A 21,034-nucleotide genomic window follows, 5' to 3' on the forward strand; every position below is an offset into this window, starting at 1 on the left:
GCAGAGGGTTGCAATTCCATTGAATTGGTGATAGTTGAACCAAAATATGCCGCAAGACCTAGAATTGCCTTATGTGTATCCCACAAAAAGGTTAATTGTTATAAGCTAAATTTTTTGACGAATTTAAGCAAAATTCCCCAAATTCCCGGGCTTAACTTCCCATGGAAATTTTCCAGGAAAATTCCGGAAATTTACTGGAAAATTTCCGACCCTTTGCCATCCTATTTCTACATCACCATCTCCAAGTAGAGTGTGTCCTGTATTGTACTTCTATAGGAACTGAAAGATCCCGGCCTTCAATGAAAAACAGCACAATTGAAAAACGGACCGGCAGCGCAGACAGTGTGCTGCTTCACATAAAGACAGACTGGGGACTTCCCACTTATGGTTTAGGATTTGGCATGAAGTGAATACAGTACTAATGCTGTTGATAACAGTGGAGGTACAACACTTAACCAATAGAGACCAGCGACTAACTAAGACCTAAAGACGGCCACTCAGCGTGTGGAAACTAAACAGGGCCTTTCCTTGTTTATATTTACATCTTTTTTTATTCTATGTAATCAAGTCCTGCTCTGGATGAGGAGAGTTATTCTGGTTTGGTTATTTTTATGAATTTACACAGTAATTAGCTTGGCACACTGAGTGTGTGGTTTGTACTGCTGCCTGGCTCTGGAGTAGAATTGGCCTCCACTGTAATGGACCTCTCTCTTAGTAAGGAAAGCTTTTGTCGTCCCTATGGGCTAGCTAACAGAGACTAGGGGGAGGCTAATTAGGAGGAAGTCTCTGCTGACCTGATTAAAAAAAAACTCTTATCCAGAGCAATTTACAGGAGCAATTAGGGTTAAGTGCCTTGCTCAAGGGCACATCGACATATTCTTCACCTAGTCTGCTTGGGGATTTGAACCAGCAACCTTTCGGTTACTGGCCCAACACTCTTAACCACTAGGTTGCCTGTCGCCCTTGACCTTAGGCCTCTGGTTTGTAGTTTTTACAACAGATGTGGGTGTAAGCCTATATACTGTACGCCGTGTGTATGTGTTTGTGGGCGGCATGGTGTAAATCAACACGATACGTTGGCCTGAAAGTGTGTTCGTTTGGCACTAGCATCTACTGTAATGTCTTCACAGGCTAGTTGAGAAGGTTCAGCTCATCAATCCACTCCCCCTGCTGGCAGGCACACACACCGCCCCCGAGCTGCAGTTGCCATGGAAACCCACCGCCCAGAAACTCCCTATTCTCCTTGATGTTCTACCTGATATGTCCATTAGACCGGAGTCAGGCTAGAGGGAGTCGCCCCCGCCCCAGCCCCACTCCACACACATCACAGACTAGATAGACCAAGCCCCTAGCACCAGCTGTCTGTTAGTACCAGGGTGAACACTCCGTACAGAGGAGTTCTCATTACTGCACCACGCGCCAACACTGTTTCTTTCCACCGAGAACACCTTCCTTTTGTCCTCTAAAGAGACGGGGAATTACACAGCAGGAGCCTCTGATGACCGAGTCTCAGTGCCTCTCCTGTCTGTGTTGACTGGCTGAGTGGAGAGCAGAGGTCACAACGGGTGGGTCACTATATGGGCTCTGGGAAGGAGGGTCAAAGAGTGTTCCTTTAGATTATGTTATGTAAGACATACTGTATTCTGCGAAGGTCAACAGGGCAAGCATTCTGGCTGTCCAAATGTCTTTGCTGATGTACGTGCAACAAGGTGTCTGTGACATGCTGTGTGGGTGTGTCGACTCGCGGTTTGGCCTGCGTTGGTTTATCATCACAATCTCTTTTGTGGGTTTGATTTGACCTGCCCACTAATTTTCCACAGTCAACTGACCAGAACACTGTTCTCTGTTCCCCAGGTGGCGATCAAGTCCATCCGGAAGGAGAAGATCAAGGAGGAGCAGGACATGGTTCACATCCGCAGGGAGATAGAGATCATGTCCTCCCTGAAACACCCCCACATCATCTCTATTTACGAAGGTAGGGTGTCTGTCTATATGCACACGCTCACACACACACAGCTTTCAATCTCTTCCTCCTTCCCCTTCCTGGTGCTGCTCTAGGATTGCCATGTTATGGCAGGCAGATGTCATAATACAATCATGGACCTTTGGGTTTTGAGATGTTATTCCTCTTTTGCTTCTCTGTCTGAGCCCAGTGTCTTTCAGAGAGTGTGTGGACACGTGTGTGTCGGGGGGGTGTCCGTGAGGTTTTGCCTCTCTCTCCCACATCTGAGAGGTCTCCTCTTGTGTCTTCCGCGGTCTCAGGGCCATACATCTGTTAGTGCTTAGAGAGATCTCCAGCTGGGAGCCAGACTGAGACTGAGGAGAGTAGGAGGGAGAGCGGGAGAGTGAGAGAGAGAGAGAGGTAGAGAGAGAGAGAAGTAGAGAGAGAGAGAGAGAGAGGTAGTGAGAGAGGTGTAGAGAGAGGTAGAGAGAGAGAGATTGCCTCAGTGGTTAGCACTCCATTAGAGAGAAGGCTAGCCCTGAGCCTGACTCCACAGATATGCACAGGGAGGAGAGGCCCTAAGCTCACGCTAACGCCACATCCATACAATGTATCAGTCCCACTAGACAACCCTCCAAGACACAAAGGCTTCACTCATGTCTTGTGTTGCATATTCACTCTTTTGACTTGACCCCACACCTCCGTTTGAGAGAGGAATTGTGATCAACAGAGAATGTTGATGCAGCTGACATGACCTTACATTTCCAATCCGAGTTTGAGCCGTCATGTCAAAGGGCAGTTAAACAATGAGTCAACATCAGACGAATGCCTAGTACCTATTTCTATATCCCAAGTCGTTCAAAAACAGTTTTCTCTGCCACGTCAGAACTGTTGTGCCACATCGCCTAACAACAGTGCCCAAACCGGTTGACTATGACTGTTCTGATTGGGTTCAAAGTCTACCAAACCCCACGTGTTGGTGACGAACAGTCTAACACAGAGACATTTGTCATGGGAACGGGCCAGTCGTCCGTGAGTGTTGTGGTTATTGTTTTTTAAATCTAGTTTGTGTGTGTCTGAGAGGTTGATGAGGAGAACACTTCTATAAACCAGCTTACAAGGAGACGAGGTGCTGCTCCCTCCTATGTGTCTGCCGTGCAGTTAGACCCACTGTCTGCTACCAACACTTGCCAGTCAATTCTTTGGAGAGGTTGCCTGGTTTCTGGTGTTTCTCTTGTTTACTGTTGTGGGCTGGCCCCCGCCCAGAATAGCGTTGCAAATGTATAGACACACACACATGTGTATCCGGCAACGCCCGTGTCAACAGCTAACTGCTTGTGTGAAACAAAGCTGAACCAGATGTGTAGTGTTGATGGATTTTTTTGAAAAATATATTTTTCTGCCTCCATCAGCGGGCCTGCGAGCAATTGAAGCACATTTGCTTGTCACTTCCAGCATAATTCATAACCTCATAACTCAATTTTAAGGGAACAATTTCAAGACAAGTCTTCCTGAAGCAGTCAATATGGTCCATTCCTTTGAGATGGTATTCATAACGGCTGTTTGTGTACTGTTTTGTGTTTTGTTCCCTAGCGAACTTAAAGGCTGTAAAACAAGCCTGGTGTGACAGGGACAAGCACACCCCTCTCTGGTTTAGAAAAGACAGGACTTTAAGAAGAGGGAGATTTCTCCTACTCATTCTCTGGTTTGAATGGAAACTGCTCTGCCTAATGACTACTGTACATTGCCCTAATTGTGAAATATGACAAAGCACTAAATGTCCATGTTATAAAGGCCTCTGTCAGACAACACACATTTGAACACACAAAGTAAATGTTCTTTGTAACTTCACTGTCCCCTGCGCTCCGCTGAAGTAGCGATTTAAGCGTGACTCTCATGTTAACAGCTCAGGGGGCTAGGCCCTAAGCTGACCAAGCAAAGTCCAGGGCAGTGGGACAATAGGTGCTAATTAGTATGATCTGAGACCTGCTGGCCGCGGAACAAAGAATTAATGAGTGACAGACGGAGGGGGCGGCTAGCTAGCGCTACCCAGCCCAGCAGGCCGTGGATAACAGGCCTCCGTTATGTGAACCAGGTAATTATCCCTGTGAATCTTGGGGGGCTGGCTCTCAAACGGACCCCCGCCACGGCTCGCCGGAAGGGTCGTCCCGGGTCGAAGCTTTGTCAGCCAATCAGATCCGACCCCCAGGACAGCTGGCCCGGTTTCCGTGCTGCCTGCCCTGCCCGGCGGAACAGCCAAAATCAGGGAGGGTTACCATCAATCAGCATCAACATGTTTTTACCACAGGATTATTCCCCGAAGGGGAGGGGGAAGAAGAGGGGAGGGGTGGGCCTGTGAAGGTGCTCGCTCATGGGTGACTAGGTCTCCACCCTGGGAGCCCCTGTTGTGTGGGAAAATACATTGACAGTTCTCATCCCTCACATGGTGCACTGCTGTTGGCACGGCAACATGCCCTGGCGGTAGACGTAATGATACATGGGAGGCGAGATAGATAGTAGTGGAACAGGTTGTCCTGTGTCTAGTCTGTAGGGCGTTGAGGCTTCCTATCTCTTCTCCATGTGAATAGGGCTTAGTGTGGGGGCTTGGAATGTGGGAGAGAGTGGTGAAAGTTAGTGGCATGATGAGAAGTTGATGATTTACTGTCCAGGTCAAGGCAAGAAGACACTATGGACCTTCTGTTAACTAGGCCCCCTCCTGTATTTATTTTCTATTTTGCTTCTTCCCTTCTCTTCCCTTTTCTTCCTTTCTTTACTGGTTTCTTCTCGTCTCGTCCTCTGTCATGTCGTCTTCTCTCTTCTCTTCTCCTCTTATGTACTCTCCTCTCATGTCCTCTTCTCTCTTCTCTTCTCCTCTCCTCTCATGTCCTCTTCTCTCCTCTCCTCTCCTCTCATGTCCTCTCCTCTATTCTCATGTCCTCTTCTCTCTTCTCTTCTCCTCTCCTCTCATGTCCTCTTCTCTCCTCTCATGTCCTCTCCTCTATTCTCATGTCCTCTCCTCTATTCTCATGTCCTCTTCTCCCCTCTCTCCTCTCCTCCTAGGTCCTCTCATGTCCTCTCCTCTCATGTCCTCTCCTCTATTCTCATGTTTTCTTCTCTCCTCTCTCCTCTCCTCTCCTCCTAGGTCCTCTCCTCTCATGTCCTCTTCTCTTCTCTCCTCTCCTCTCCTTTCCTCTCATGTCCTCTCCTCTATTCTCATGTTCTCTTCTCTCCTCTCTCCTCTCCTCTCCTCTCCTCCTAGGTCCTCTCCTCTCATGTCCTCTCCTCTCCAAGGCGTTTGGCTGATTACTAAAACACCCCCTCCCTCCCAGAAGTGTTGTTAAGACTCAAGCCAGACACATGAGGTGGGGTTGGTGGTGATGTAATGTAATCAGAGATGCAACGTGCTCTGGAGTTTGAACACAACCAGTTTGCTGTGAATCTGGCAGAGGTTCTCATCTAGATGATATTCCACATGTCCACTGAGAAGATGAAGTAGATTTTTCCACAAATGTTTTGTGATGAAACCTCTGCTTTGAAACAGATGGTATCTGTCTGTGTCCACGCTGACTGAAACAGATGGTATCTGTCTGTGTCCACGCTGACTGAAACAGATGGTATCTGTCTGTGTCCACGCTGACTGAAACAGATGGTATCTGTCTGTGTCCACGCTGACTGAAACAGATGGTATCTGTCTGTGTCCACGCTGACTGAAACAGATGGTATCTGTCTGTGTGTCCACGCTGACTGAAATTTCGATGGTGTCTGTCTGATGGTAGATGGTATCTGTCTGTGTCCATGCTGACTGAAACAGATGGTATCTGTCTGTGTCCACGCTGACTGAGACAGATGGTGTCTGTCTGTGTCCATGCTGACTGAAACAGATGGTATCTGTCTGTGTCCACGCTGACTGAAACAGATGGTATCTGTCTGTGTGTCCACGCTGACTGAAACAGATGGTATCTGTCTGTGTCCATGCTGACTGAAACAGATGGTATCTGTCTGTGTCCATGCTGACTGAAACAGATGGTATCTGTCTGTGTCCACGCTGACTGATACAGATGGTATCTGTTTGTGTCCACTCTGACTGAAACAGATGGTATCTGTCTGTGAACACGCTGACTGATACAGATGGTATCTGTCTGTGTGTCCATGCAGACTGAAACAGATGGTATCTGTTTGTGTCCACTCTGACTGAAACAGATGGTATCTGTCTGTGTGTCCACTCTGACTGAAACAGATGGTGTCTGTCTGTGTGTCCACGCTGACTGAAACAGATGGTATCTGTCTGTGTCCATGCTGACTGAAACAGATGGTGTCTGTCTGTGTGTCCACGCTGACTGAAACAGATGGTATCTGTCTGTGTCCATGCTGACTGAAACAGATGGTGTCTGTCTGTGTCCACTCTGATACAGATGGTATCTGTTTGTGTCCAACTGAAACAGATGGTGTCTGTCTGTGTGTCCATGCTGACTGAAACAGATGGTATCTGTCTGTGTCCATGCTGACTGAAACAGATGGTGTCTGTCTGTGTGTCCACGCTGACTGATACAGATGGTATCTGTTTGTGTCCACTCTGACTGAAACAGATGGTATCTGTCTGTGTGTCAATGCTGACTGAAACAGATGGTATCTGTCTGTGTCCACGCTGACTGATACAGATGGTGTCTGTCTGTGTCCACGCTGACTGAAACAGATGGTATCTGTCTGTGTACATGCTGACTGATACAGATGGTATCTGTCTGTGTCCACGCTGACTGAAACAGATGGTATCTGTCTGTGTCCATGCTGACTGAAACAGATGGTATCTGTCTGTGTGTCCACGCTGACTGAAACAGATGGTATCTGTCTGTGTCCACGCTGACTGATACAGATGGTATCTGTCTGTGTCCATGCTGACTGAAACAGATGGTATCTGTCTGTATGTCCACGCTGACTGATACAGATGGTATCTGTCTGTGTGTCCACGCTGACTGATACAGATGGTATCTGTCTGTGTGTCCACGCTGACTGAAACAGATGGTATCTGTCTGTGTCCACGCTGACTGAAACAGATGGTGTCTGTCTGTGTGTCCATGCTGACTGAAACAGATGGTATCTGTCTGTGTGTCCACGCTGACTGAAACAGATGGTATCTGTCTGTGTGTCCACGCTGACTGATACAGATGGTATCTGTCTGTGTGTCCACTCTGACTGAAACAGATGGTATCTGTCTGTGTCCACGCTGACTGAAACAGATGGTATCTGTCTGTGTGTTCACGCTGACTGATACAGATGGTATCTGTCTGTGTGTCCACGCTGACTGAAACAGATGGTATCTGTCTGTGTATCCACGCTGACTGATACAGATGGTGTCTGTCTGTGTGTCCATGCTGACTGAAACAGATGGTATCTGTCTGTGTGTCCATGCTGACTGAAACAGATGGTATCTGTCTGTGTCCATGCTGACTGTGTCCATTCCACTGCTTCTGCCTCCTCCAGTGTTTGAGAACAAGGACAAGATCGTGATCGTGATGGAGTATGCCAGTAAGGGCGAGCTGTATGACTACATCAGTGAGCGCCGGCGCCTGAGCGAGAGAGAGACACGACACTTCTTTAGACAGATAGTCTCTGCTGTGCACCACTGTCATAAGGTAAGATTCTGTAGAGAAACACACACACACATACTTCTACTAATCAGACGCAGGGAGAAATATCAGAACCATGTGCCTATAACCGTGTATATCCCTCACATTGCCAAGCAGTCTGATGCATTAGCTATGCTTTCCTTGGCCTCTTAGTGTTCTGGAGGACAGATTCAATGCAAGTCAGTGTCACCCATAGTGTGCTGAGCAGACCCAGCCTCTGCTGTGGTTCCCTGCGTCCTCATCTGCGGTCATGTCTCTCCATGTCCCTGGATCACCCCTTAGCTCAAACCGGGACACTCCATCATCTCCACCCCTGTAGAATGGATCCTGGCCCACACACTCTCCTCCTCTCCCCTCGACCATGGTCCTCCAGAAAGGGTGGATGTCTGGCTGCCCCCCCCCCCCCCCATAGTCCTCATCTCTACAGCTGGGATAGGATGATGTCATCCTATCCCAGGGGTGATATAGTGTGGTTGACTGACACAGGAAGGAGGTGCACTGTGAGAGGGCTGATTAGAGACACCTCCCCCCTCTCCAATCAGAAGCATGTGAACAAGTGTTCCCTGTCACTGCTAACCAATTGAAGACACACAGCACAACACAGAACCCGGCCACAGCTGTAATGAAGTCACCCCATCACTTCCAGATCTGAAATGGCTGCATGTGTTTCCTTTCCCTGTGTGTACCACATGTTAGTGCCTGCCTTGAAAGGGCCACTAACTACAGAGTTGTTTTTAATCCGGGGCTGTTGTGAGAACATGATTTATCTGGGTCCTTAATTACAGGCTCTTTTTTTTTATTGTGACACATTGGAGGGAAAATCTCTGCAGATGTCAACACAAAGACGATAGAGTGTGAGGCAGGGAAATGAAACAGCACGAGACCAATTGGCCCACTCTGACTCTATCCCCTGAGAGCAACACAGGAGTTTGGTCTCTGTAAATCACCACACCGTCAGCAAGCAGATTGAACTGCGAACGAATGGCCCTCTACTGTACCGAGCTAGAGACAACCTATGGACTGTTTGTCTTTCACAGAACGGCGTGGTGCACAGGGATCTGAAGCTGGAAAATGTGCTACTGGATGAAAACTGTAACATTAAGGTAAGAAATAGTCATTTTTAATCAGCTCTATCAACCTGGCTTGTGACCTTGGAGCAGAGTCTGTAAATGTTTAACAGAGTCTGTAACTTTGAATAGAGTTTAGATATGCCAGACCTTTCTGGCACCTTGTCAGCGCCATGAGACTTTGAATGACCTTTGTTATGATGTTTTACCAAACCTCTATGATGTTCTGTCTCCGTCTCCCCACTAGATTGCTGACTTTGGGCTGTCCAACCTCTACCATAAGGACAAACTGCTGCAGACGTTTTGTGGCAGCCCGCTCTACGCATCACCGGAGATAGTCAACGGAAGACCCTACCACGGCCCAGAGGTAGGGACTAGGCACCACACAGGTCAGAGGTCACAGACGGACACAATGAGACTGGGTTTCTTTTGTCCCTGGGAGAAGTTATTACTAATCTCCAGGACCTGGCACTGTGGGGCGGGAGTCCCAGAGCTAATAGAGAGATAGTGGTGTAGGGAGGGAGGGAGGGAGGGAGGGAGGGAGAGAGAGAGAAAAAGAGAGAGAAAAAGAGAGAGAGAGGCATTAGGTCTCCTCTTTGATGGGATTACACCCCAGTCAGTTGCTACTCCCAGCAACTCTCACATCCTCAATGGGAGGCCTCAGATGGTGTCTCAGCTCCCTTTGAAGACTTTAAACTTCCAGACTTTAGCAGTTACACAGACAGGCCCAGTAACTTCATTGCCAATGATGGGTGGGACTGAGAAATTGTTTGGTTGAGAAAAAGGGAGAAAGAGTGACAAAATAGCCCCAAACTATTTATTGACTAATTCCAAAGTAATTGTTCTTCAGGGCGTTTCCCGAATTGCAAGAAGAGTTGTGCGTTATAAAATAAAGTTGTATTTTTAGACCGAAAAGTCCAATCATTCAATTTATAGAATTCACTGTGCAAAAAAACTCAACAGAGATTGTAATTAAAATGGCAGAACCAAGTTGCGGAAAATCCACAAATTGCAGCTGACACAAAAACAGAACACAACAATGGCACTCGCCCTGTCTCACCCTCTCAGCAGCCCTGCCAGCCGACCAATGACAGAGAGGTCTCAGTCAGTGAACCAATGACAGAGTGGTTTCAGGGTGAGGCATTCGTGACTTTGGCCCTAGAGGAAGTCCAGTCAGTGTGGAGCTGCTGGAGCAGCCCTATCTACTTTCCTGTGCCCTGACAGTCAGTCCCTGACAGTCAGTCCCTGACAGTCAGTCCCAGACCTCAGTCCCAGACCTCAGTCCCAGACCTCAGTCCCTGACAGTCAGTCCCAGACCTCAGTCCCTCAATCCCAGACCTCAGTCCCAGACCTCAGTCCCAGACCTCAGTCCCAGACCTCAGTCCCTGACAGTCAGTCCCAGACCTCAGTCCCAGACCTCAATCCCAGACCTCAGTCCCTGACAGTCAGTCCCAGACCTCAGTCCCTGACAGTCAGTCCCAGACCTCAGTCCCTGACAGTCAGTCCCAGACCTCAGTCCCAGACCTCAGTCCCAGACCTCAGTCCCAGACAGTCAGTCCCAGACCTCAGTCCCAGACCTCGGTCCCAGACCTCAGTCCCAGACCTCAGTCCCAGACCTCAGTCCCAGACCTCAGTCCCAGACCTCAGTCCCAGACCTCAGTCCCAGACCTCAGTCCCAGACCTCAGTCCCAGACCTCAGTCCCTGACAGTCAGTCCCAGACCTCAGTCCCAGACCTCAGTCCCAGACCTCAGTCCCTGACAGTCAGTCCCAGACCTCAGTCCCAGACCTCAGTCCCAGACCTCAGTCCCAGCGCTGGGCTGGCTATAACCCCGTGGCCATCAACAGCCAGCCACATTCCTCCAGGAGTCTTGTCCTTCCCTTCCCAAGCCTGACGTCTGGCTAATCAGTGGCTGGCAGTGTGTCTCCTGAGATATGTCAGGGCCAGGATATCACAGCTCTGCCATCTCTGCTGGACTCATTAACCACCCTCCACCCCCCCCTCCCCCTCCATGCCCCAGACACTGGTCTTACATAACCCATTTACTAAGAAAGCCACATTGCATTAGGTTAATGGTCACAAAGCGCAGGCTTCTGGCTGACACACAGACAGAGACAGAAAGTAAGACAGAGGGAGAACTGGAGAGTTCTGTCTACATGGAAACAAACTGGCACACTCCCGACTCCACACTCTGGTGTTTATCACTGTTTCTATGGCTGAGGGGATGGAGAAGGAAAGTAGGGCCAAGAGCAATATGGTATAGCTGTGCGGTGCTTACAGTGTTTCAGCTGTTGCTACACCATAGCTACGTCGTTCCAGTTCAGACACAGTACGCTCCTTGTTAATGTTTTGATAATCTGTTGCTAACTCAGTAATGGCATTGAGCCTCATTTATCAGTTACTGGAAATTGGAAAAGGGAAATGTGAGATTCCTTTTCAACTGCGTCTCCGGTGACTGATTTAACTGATTGATCTCTCACGTTGAGTCTCTCACGTTGAGTCTATCTGATCCTGATCTGTGTAGGGACCTGTGTATTGACACATGTGTTTGTATTGCTGTAGGTAGACAGCTGGGCTCTGGGGGTGTTGCTGTACACCCTGGTCTATGGGACCATGCCGTTCGATGGAGGAGACCACAAGAACCTCATCCGCCAGATCAGCAATGGGGAGTACAGAGAGCCCACCCAGTCCTCAGGTGCAGAACAAAACCCTCAACCTACACAGTCGAAGATCTAGTCTCCCTCTATGTATACACCCTCTACTCTACACTTTTAGAAAAAAGGGTTCCAAAAGGATTCTATGGCTGTCCCCATAGGAGAACCCTTTTTGTTTCCAGGTAGAGCCCTTTTGGGTTCCATGTAGAACCCTCTGTGAAAAGGGTTCTACGTGGAACCCAAATGAGTATTTCTACCTGGCACCAAAAAGTGGTTCTTACTGGAACCAAAAAGGGTTCTTCAAAGGGTTCTCCTATGGGGACAACCAAAGAAACATTTTAGGTTCTAGATAGCACCTTTCTTTCTAAGAGTGTCTCCAGTACACTGTCTAAATCAGGGATAGGCAACCCGCGGCCATGCGCCCCGCAGCCCCCCTTTTGAAGGCCCTCGGATCACCCCCCCCCAACTTACTTTGCGAGTTAGAATAGTAGGATACACATGGTGCAATTTTGAAATGTGTTTGTGTATTAGCAGTTTTCTTTTGTTTTGTTATGTCAGGCACTGATAGTCAGTCAATTAGCCCGTGTCAAGCTCAAATTTGCTAGCTTGCTAAAGTAGTTTAGCAGCCAGCTATCTAAACTTGTTATCATGGTCAAATTACCAGCCGGGGGGCCCCATTGATCTTTTTTGTCAGTCTCACTCAGATATCATATTAAAAACTGCAAGCATTCATCTCCACCCTAAAGCAAAATATGTAGAATTGCAAGAAATTGGCTATAAAACAACTAATTTTCCTCTCTGCCCCATTTCAAAATGGGTAGAAATGCATGAAAAAATTTATACAATGTCTAAATCTTCTTTCTGCCCCATAACAAAATGTGTGGAATTTAAGCAAACTTGCTTTAAAACGGCCACATTTTCTCTAAGCCCCGTGGCAAAATGTGTACAATTGCACAAAATGGACTCTAAAACGTACAGAACATTTCTCTCCGCTGTAAAGACGGGGGGCCACTAACGTTGCCCGGCTCTGGTCTAAGTAGAACTATTATTAGATAATACTGTAGCAACAATAAAACCCTGAAGTGTATCCCGGCTCATACATGCCTTCTGCTGTGCTCATATCCAGAATGTCAGTCTATGCTCCCCTCCTGTTGCCCCTCCCAGATGCCCGCGGTCTGATCCGATGGATGATGATGGTGAACCCAGAGCGGCGGGCCACGGTGGAAGACATCGCCAACCACTGGTGGGTCAACTGGGGCTGGAAGAGCAGCGTGTGCGACTGTGAGACACAGCGGGACAGCGGCACCTCCTCTCCCATGCTGGCCCGCTTCATTGACTGGCAGAACCGCACCGAGCCACGGCCGGGAAAACCCACCACCCTGCTGCCCCTGGTCCTCCGCCAGCGTCCCAAGAAGTCCAAGAAGGAGAATGAAGTGGGGGATGGGCCCCACGGTGGAGGGGAGGGTGACAAGCCAGGGCTGAAGAGGCCCAAGGGGATTCTCAAGACCAGGGTGACGGAGGAGCAGCGCTCACCCAGCCTGGAGGAGGTGGAGCTGGGGAGTGGTGGAGCGATGATGGAGCTCAGGCCAACCAAGGGAGAAGGAAGCTGCTCTAGCCCCGACAGAGAGGAGGAGGAGGAGGAGGAGGAGGAGCCTGCCCTGGCAGGGGGCTCGCCAGCTAAGATGGTGCCCAGCCTCCCCAAGAAGGGCATCCTGAAGAACAACCAACAACGGGAATCAGGGTACTACTCCTCCCCGGAGCGCAGCGAGTCCTCCGAGTTGCTAGGGGGCGCCACCATGTCCCGGGTCACCGCCTGCAGCTCCCCTCCTAGGAGAGTGGTGGGGAGGAAGGGCATCTTGAAGCGCAACGGGAAGTATTCCACCTACAGCGGCCCTCCCTCAGCTGGTGCTCTCGGGGAGCCTTCCTCGGCGGGTGACTCAGGCCTGTCCCGTAGCCAGAGCCGTCCATCCAGCATGGTGTTGGAGGACGACGTCCTGTCCCCCAGTTTGTCCCCCGACTGGCCCCCCACCGCCCCCCACCGCCCCAACATCAGGGCCTGTGTGTCAGCCGAAAACCTGCTGCAACTGGCCAGCTTCAAGGGCTTCCAGGCGGCCCCACCGCTCCACGGGTCAAAGTTCAGCCGGTCCCCCAGAGAGCTGGGGTCCCCGGGGGACAACGGCAGCTTCTCCTTGCTGGGGGACCTGGACGACATGACTCAGGTGTACCAGCAAGCCCTGGACATCAGCAGCAACCTCACCTAGCCGGGGAGGGCGGAGGGGGAAGAGAAGAGGCAGCCAGCTGGCCAGGCTGAGGCTATAACATCTGTCTCTGTTGGTGTGTATGTACAGGAATGTGTATGTCATTGACAACCATTGACCAGTGTGTTGGTGGGATAGCCTGCCACTTTTGGGAGGTTATTGTTTTCTTTCCGGGAATTGAATCCTTGTTAGAAACTATATCATACACACACTCATACATACACTATTATGCACTTCTCAGTCAAAGGAAATTCAGTTAGCAGGGTTTTCAAACGATGGAGAGAGAAAAACCACTGGCACGAGAGAATGCCACCCAGCCTGCCTCCTCCAGCCACCCGTAGACTTTGCTGTATTCAAATGTTTACATATTCAGCAAAAGGCAAGTTAGAATCACAATTGCAGCAACCAGAAACTGGTTGGCTCTCGAAGCGAGCCATGAATTGAGTTGGAGTTTAAAAAAGCACCTTAGAACTCACACAGAGCACATGTTTTTTGGGATCTTTTACTTCCTGTAAAAAACAAACCAGGGTCTTGCGCCAAAATAACTGACCATGTTAATTATTTATTCATATTTGCGTAGATTTTAGTTGAATAGAAAACTGGTGGGTTCTGGCAGTACTGGAAGAGTCCAAAGCTCATTGTCTCCAACCCTTTGTGTGGATTGACATATATAATTATTATGTTACCCATTAAAATGAAACATGTATACATTATATATTAATATGGCCGCATAAGTAAAACATGCACCATAAAAGCGCATGTCCTGTAAATTAGCATATGGTATTAGGGAATATGTAGGAAGTGCCTTTTAGATCCATATAAAATTATGTATGTCATTTCCTGAAAGTGGAGAGAGATGGTTGCCAGGCCAACCTGTCACCAGTTGTGCTGTTTTGATTCATATACATGAATGTGGTGAGAGAGACCCAGGACCTTAATGGAACCCACAGCAGCCTATAGCCTTACACAGTCACAAGTCACTGGTCACACAGACCTAAAACAGCAGTTTAGAGGAAACAGTCCCGTCTCCGTCCCCCCAAAAACAGTATCAGGAACAAGATCCAAGCCCAGAGAGATGACAGTCTTAAACCAGCCTTTTCATGCAGTTTGGGGATTTGGTTTAAACACACGGCCTGGACAGGCGAGCTGGAGAGGTCTGGAGCTGCTCACCTTAGTGAAGGTAGATGGCTCAGATGCCCTCTCATTGCCCTGGAATGTTCTTGGCAAATAAACAGCCATGTCTGTGGTTGTTTTGTCTGTCTGTCTATAGTGCTGGAGTTGCCTCTGGTTTGAGGGCTTCTCTGTCAATTGGCATAACTAGGCTACAGAGTCATACCAGCTGGAAATGGCAAAGAAACCCGACACTCTTAGAGAAAAGGTTTCCAAATTGGTTCTTCAGCTGTCCCCATAGGATAAACTTTTTTGGCTCTAGGTAGAACCCTTTTGGAACCGAAAAGGGCTCTTCAAAGGGTTATCCAATGGGGACAGCCGAAGAACCATTTTATGTTCTAGATAGCACCGTTTATTTTTTCTAAGAGTGTCCATGTCATGTGTAGACCCACACAATGCTCAGGTTGTTATTTGTGGATGTTAAAGCCTAGTTCATTTTGAACCCAGGCGCCCCCTCCCACTCCACAAAGGGCTAAGCAGGAGGATTTGTTTCAGTGCTCTAATGACACAGCACATTCCACAGACAATGACTGGAGACGTGTTGGTGCGGGAGATGTTATCGGCACCTGGCAGGGGGGGTTCTGTGGTGTGTGTGCTGTCAGGCCTCCAGCTGTGTGTACAGGGCCATTATGTCAACTTAGCATAATTAGCCAGCTATTGTTTCTATTAGAGGAAAGTAGCGTGTAGCAGAGAGGAAAATGATGGTGGAGTGAAAGTGAGAGGTAGAGTGTAGTAGAGGTTTGAGTGTGAAACAAGTGTTGGAGGTAAAGAGAAATGTTCCTGGTGATGGTGCGATTTGAGAGGCCTTTCCTGTTGGAAAGGGCGAAAGATTTGAAGGAAACAGATATGTAGACTAGTGAAAGTGACATAGAGAAAGTGAGTTCGGAGTAAAAAAGAAAGGAAATTGAACGTTTTTTTTTTTTTTAAACCAAAGATGAGAAGAAGCTTCAATGATTCAGGGGATGAAATGGATTGGGTTCTGTATGTGCCCCTGAAACTTTTAACCATAGATGGGGAAACCCCATCTGAAAATGAATTCATTTTACAACAATAATAGCCTGGCAGGCTTTTGTTTTGTTTCTACTTTAGTGTTAAGGAATTGTTTTAAGCCAAACGCTGGAGGCTGTTAAAGATAGTTGTGTCATAGGCCGAGTGTGTTCTGTGGAATGTGTTTGTGTGGCGTGTTTAGAATGGCCTTAGTGTGCAACACATTTCAACCCTGGGATGGGGCGTCAGATCTGTGACTGATACTTCCAATATATTATCAGAACATGTGTATGGGAAACTATAGCAACCCCCACGCAGCAGAATGAACATGTTGACTGTTGTCAAAGGTCTGCTGGTGCAAAGTCCTGGGTATTGATTGAAACGACAGACCCGTTCTGTATTATATTGCATTTTATTGCCCTTTGTATTGCCTTTTATTGTCAACTGGATTTACAGTGATAAAATTATACTATGTTAGTATTTTGTTTCATTACGCTTCTGTTTTTGATTCTCCAAAATATAGAAACTTTATATTGCTTTATGTTATGGCAGAAAGTATTTCTTCCCTGAGTTTGGCCGTAAGAGATCAGAGGACTGATCTGACGTCAGTGGGATCTGAATATTTCCTCTGTTTTGGTACACCTGAGGGGTGAGAACAGCTGACCTAAGTTCAGTCATATTGCGGTGTTGTACCTGTGAACTTACATCACGTAGATAGAGAACCAACTGTGTTATAGAGCCTGGTGACCCAACCACAGAGAACAGGGCCTTGTACATTTGTACACTTCCAAAGAAAGAGGTGCCCATTGACACCCCCCAAAAGGGAACTCCATGGCCTCTTGTTATGTCCGTGACCTCTCTAAAATGCTAACACATAGCATAACACAGGGATAAACACATACTTGTAGGTGCCATCACATTGACAACCACTTGTTTGACCCCAGACAGGTCATGGTAAGACTCCATCTGTACCAAAGCAGGGAATTCCTAAACTAAGGGAGTGATATCAGGAAAAACAAAGGAAAGAATCTGATTAAACTCTATCTGCCAAACTGGAATTAACTGGTGCATATCCGTTAGTAGCAGAAGGTCTAATCATAGGGAAACCTGACTGGATAATGGTATTAAGACAATAATAATAATAGTATTATTATGTTATTTAAGTATTATTTTTGTTACGGCTCATTCTTTTTCTTGGCTGTTGCCATGGTTCTGATTTTGATATGGTATCAGTTGGTGAACCTGGACTGCCAAGGTGCTTTATGTTGAATGCCCTTTCTATATTGTATGATCCAGGTATTTCTTTGTTGATAATGCTAATTATTATCAAGGTGTTTTTTTTTTATACTTGTATTTATTGGCGATTAAGCCATTTGATTTGATGTATAAAGCTACTCTGTCCATGCTTTGGCCTGCTTGGGGATGTGTTCATAACGTAAATGGAGAGACGTTATTGTCTGGGATACAGCCTTAAGGGAGTGATGATGTCTCATTTCATTGTGAAAGCATTGGCCGAGTATGTGTTTTGGGAGTTACAATCTGATTTCATCGTGTATGAATAAGTCTCAAGACATTTTCTGGTGAGGAACCAAACGTCATGTGTCCCTCTACTACAAACCGTCTACTGTAGTACTGTACCAACTCAAATAAATGGATCACGTCAAAGAAGTTGTGTTTCTGTGTCTGTCTTTCTGTGTTTTCATTTTTTTTTCTCTGTCTTGCTTCTCTTGGCATTTAAGTCCTACTGTAAACTATTTGCAAATTTGGAGAATTGGTTGAATCCGACTGGGCAAAAACTGGTTGAAACAACGTTGTTTCCATGTCATTTCAACCAAAACATTCAATGTGATGATGTTGAATCAAAGTGGAAAACTGATTGTATTTGCAAAAAGTAATCAACGTCAGGGAACCCAACTTTTAACCTAAGTCCACTGACAGGGTGACATTTTTGGTTGATTTCACATTGAATTCACGTTAGCTGACAACTCAACCAAATGTATATCAAAGCTAGACGTTGAACTTACATCTGTGCCCAGTGGGATCTCTCTGAGAAACTTCAAGGTCAGACAAGAAAGTGAGTGAGTGTGTGTGTCTTGGAGAAAGAATAGTTTCTGTTAGTGAGAGCAGAACTGAGAGAATCGGTTGGTTGTCATTGGAGAACATTTCTGCTGTGAGGTTAATTTGATCCACTTTAAGAGGGAGTGGATGGCTTGCTGGTCTGGCTGGCTGGCTGTCTGGCTGGCTGGCTGGTCTGGCTGGCTGGTCTGGCAGGCTGGGCTGGCTGGCTGGCTGGCTGGGCTGGCTGGCTGGTCTGGCAGGATGGGCTGGGCTGGGCTGGACTGGCTGGCTGGTCTGGCTGGCTCTGGCTGGCTGGGCTGGCTGGTCTGGCTGGGCTGGGCTGGCTGGTCTGGCTGGCTGGTCTGGCTGGTCTGGCTGTAGCTAAGGAGTCTTTGGCCTTTGGTGCTGATGTGTGGGGCGGCACCCCTGGCTCGTGCTGTCCAGACCAGACAGGGCAACAAGCCCAGGAAGAGAAACATGGTATATCTAAAGTGATCTAGAAACTTCTCACCAAATATCATACTGGCTTACTCAATATCTACATGATATAGGGTATAATCTGTCACGGGTTTATATCTACAGAACAACTAATGTACCTCCAGCAGTTTTTAGTCTCACACATCATTACTGTTATAGGTGCTGTGCTTCATAAACTGTTGGGCCCTGAAAACACTAACAAATTCAACCATTCATTATACACCACTATGAATCAGTCTTTTTAATTTGTAACTAGATTCCTGGCATTGAGTTTCCATAATGTGTGTTTGGAAAAGCCTCGGAGGGAGAATATCAGAGGTGAATGAACAGGATGAAATAAGGAACTAGACTGAGCAGCTCTTTAGGATCCGTAGTTTTAGTGAGGCTGGGCTACGAGCCAGGTTTACCTCAGTGCTGCACTCAGATCAGTCTTCAGCCAACAGTTTCCCGAAATGAATAGCAGGTCAGAACAGAGATAGGAAGTTACAAAACACTGTAGCTGGGTACAAAGGAATAATTCTGTAATAAATCTGATGTCTGTCATCATCTAGGTAAAATAATGCAGACAGTCAGCAATAGCATGGATTAGAACTGCAATGTTCAAATCAGAACGACACACTATAACTACTGACATTGATTTGACCTGAGTTTCAAAGAATTGTTTTTTTTTCTTCTGGCTTCTTCAGGAAAAACCCGTTTCACTTTTTGACCCTCAAATAAAATGCAGCTGCCAGACCTTCTGAACTACCTCCCACCCCCTCCCCCCCTTTCTGTTGAAGGTAACCCTGTGAGTTTATCCATGGATGGGAAGGAGAGGGGAGGGGGTTAGACCCAATACCCAGACTCAAATCCCCCATCCGGTCCTATATTTTGACCCTGATTCTGCCTGGGAGACATGGAAGTCAATATACATTAGGGTTTGGATCCTACTAACAGCTTGGCCTCGGAGCGTCTAGTCAAAAGGGACCACTGCTTATTCCATCCTATTTAACTAAGCTGCAATGGACAGAAGACAACCCGCAGAGAGGAATTTGCTGCGTACAGGGTAGAGAATCTGTATGAAATGCAAATAATACTTGTTCAAGATGACTAATCTTTAGGCTGAAGAAAAAAACGGTTTTAAATGAGAGCCAATTAGGAGAATTTCTGCAAATAGAGCAAGAACAGCAGTTGAGATCTGGCCTAGTCAGTGCTGCCTTGGCACGTTTGGCTGCTGCTGCAAGCAGCCGTCAGGATATTCCACATTGAGGGTTTTAGGGTGGGTGTTGTAAACCGAGCTGCCCGTTCATAGCCGGAAAAATAAACACAGGGTCGGGCCCAGAGCAGGCCTGAGTACAGGAGAGCGTGTGTTCCTCAGATAGCTGACACATTGTTTTAAAAGGAGCTAGGGGCTGTGTGTGAGTGAAGGCCACTCTGTATACACGCCGGTCACAAGTTCAGATCTCCCCGGTGCTCCTTTCCCTCTGAGCCACTGTGATAACATGGTGAATGGAGATGGAATAAACCACCCCTTTCCTCTCTCCTCTCCTTTTCCTCCCTCCTCTCCTTTCCTCTCTCCTTTCCATCTCCTCTCCTTTCCTCTCTCCTCTCCTTTCCATCTCCTCTCTTTTCCTCTCTCCTCTCCTTTCCATCTCCTCTCCTTTCCTCTCTCCTCTTCTTTCCATCTCCTCTCATTTCCATCTCCTCTCCTTTCCTCTCTCCTCTCCTCTCCTTTTCATCTCCTCTCCTTTCCTCTCTCCTCTCCTTTCCTCTCTCCTCTTTTGTCCCCCCATCCTGCACCCAGTCCTGTCCCCCTCGCTCCCTGGCTCTCCTGTCTAAAGGAACATTTTTAGCGGGGGCACTGCTATTCTGGAATTCGGTGCTGACTGGCTGCTGCTGGATGTCTGAGCGGCGATCTCTTCAGGAATGTCTGGCCCCAGGGCACGGCGGACGACCCGGGGCTCTGATTACAGACCCTAGCTCTGTTCTGTTCTGCCCTCTCTCTCCACCAGAGCAGAGCTACAGACCCAGAAGAATGGAAAGGAGAAAGTGCAGATGAGTTGGTTTTTCTGTCTCTGGATCCAGTTTGTGTGTGTGTGTGTGTGTGTGTGTGTGTGTTTAAGGAGACACATGCTCGTATGATTTCATGTTGTTTATTATGATTGACTTCCGAAGAGGATGTGTGTGTGTGTGTGTGTGTGTGTGTGTGTGTGTGTGTGTGTGTGTGTGTGTGTGTGTGTGTGTGTGTGTGTGTGTGTGTGTGTGTGTGTGTGTGTGTGTGTGTGTGTGTGTGTGTGTGTGTGTGTGTGTGTGTGTGTGTGTGCGTGTGTGTGTGCGTGTGCAATCGTGTGTATATGTATATATACGCGTACATGCGCATGCTTGTGTGGTCCATGAAAAGAAAATAAGCAGCACTAATGGGAAGTTTTCCCTGTCTTGGATCGGCTTTTTTGGGTTTCAAAGCAAATTGTTTGCAGTGGAAGTAACGGCATCCAGCACACCTGTTGTTCATGATTACTCAGATCCGCTGGAGCTGCTCTCTGTGCAGAGAGGCACACTGCATGCCACTCAACAACAACAACGGAACAAGTCTTTTTCACAAGGCTCGTAAAACATAGAGGATGGTGCTCTGCAAGGATAGGGAACGGAAAGGCATCCTTGATTAACAGATTAAACAAACCGTTTCTGTTGGGGACAGTAGGTCAGTTGTTTGAAGGGGACTTTGCAAGAATTTGTTATCGGTCCCTCTAGATTTTTCCACATTTCATTGGCACATCTGACAAGCTCTCACAGAACACAAGGGCTAAGTGTCAACAGCG

General features: G+C 47.7%; 1 protein-coding gene across 1 annotated transcript in view; it reads left to right on the top strand.

The window, feature by feature from the left end:
- Positions 1 to 17,369, top strand: part of nuak1b (NUAK family, SNF1-like kinase, 1b) — a 29,972-nt gene extending 12,603 nt beyond the window's left edge. Inside the window, exons 2-7 of the mRNA XM_064930230.1 lie at positions 1,855 to 1,975; positions 7,421 to 7,572; positions 8,604 to 8,669; positions 8,881 to 9,000; positions 11,195 to 11,327; positions 12,451 to 17,369. Of these exons, the coding sequence (XP_064786302.1) occupies positions 1,855 to 1,975; positions 7,421 to 7,572; positions 8,604 to 8,669; positions 8,881 to 9,000; positions 11,195 to 11,327; positions 12,451 to 13,547 (1,689 nt within the window). The 3' untranslated portion in view covers positions 13,548 to 17,369. The remainder of the gene's footprint in view (positions 1 to 1,854; positions 1,976 to 7,420; positions 7,573 to 8,603; positions 8,670 to 8,880; positions 9,001 to 11,194; positions 11,328 to 12,450) is intronic.
- The last annotated feature ends 3,665 nt before the right edge of the window (positions 17,370 to 21,034 follow it).

Source organism: Oncorhynchus masou, chromosome 22, assembly GCF_036934945.1.
Source record: "Oncorhynchus masou masou isolate Uvic2021 chromosome 22, UVic_Omas_1.1, whole genome shotgun sequence".
NCBI lineage: Eukaryota > Metazoa > Chordata > Actinopteri > Salmoniformes > Salmonidae > Oncorhynchus > Oncorhynchus masou.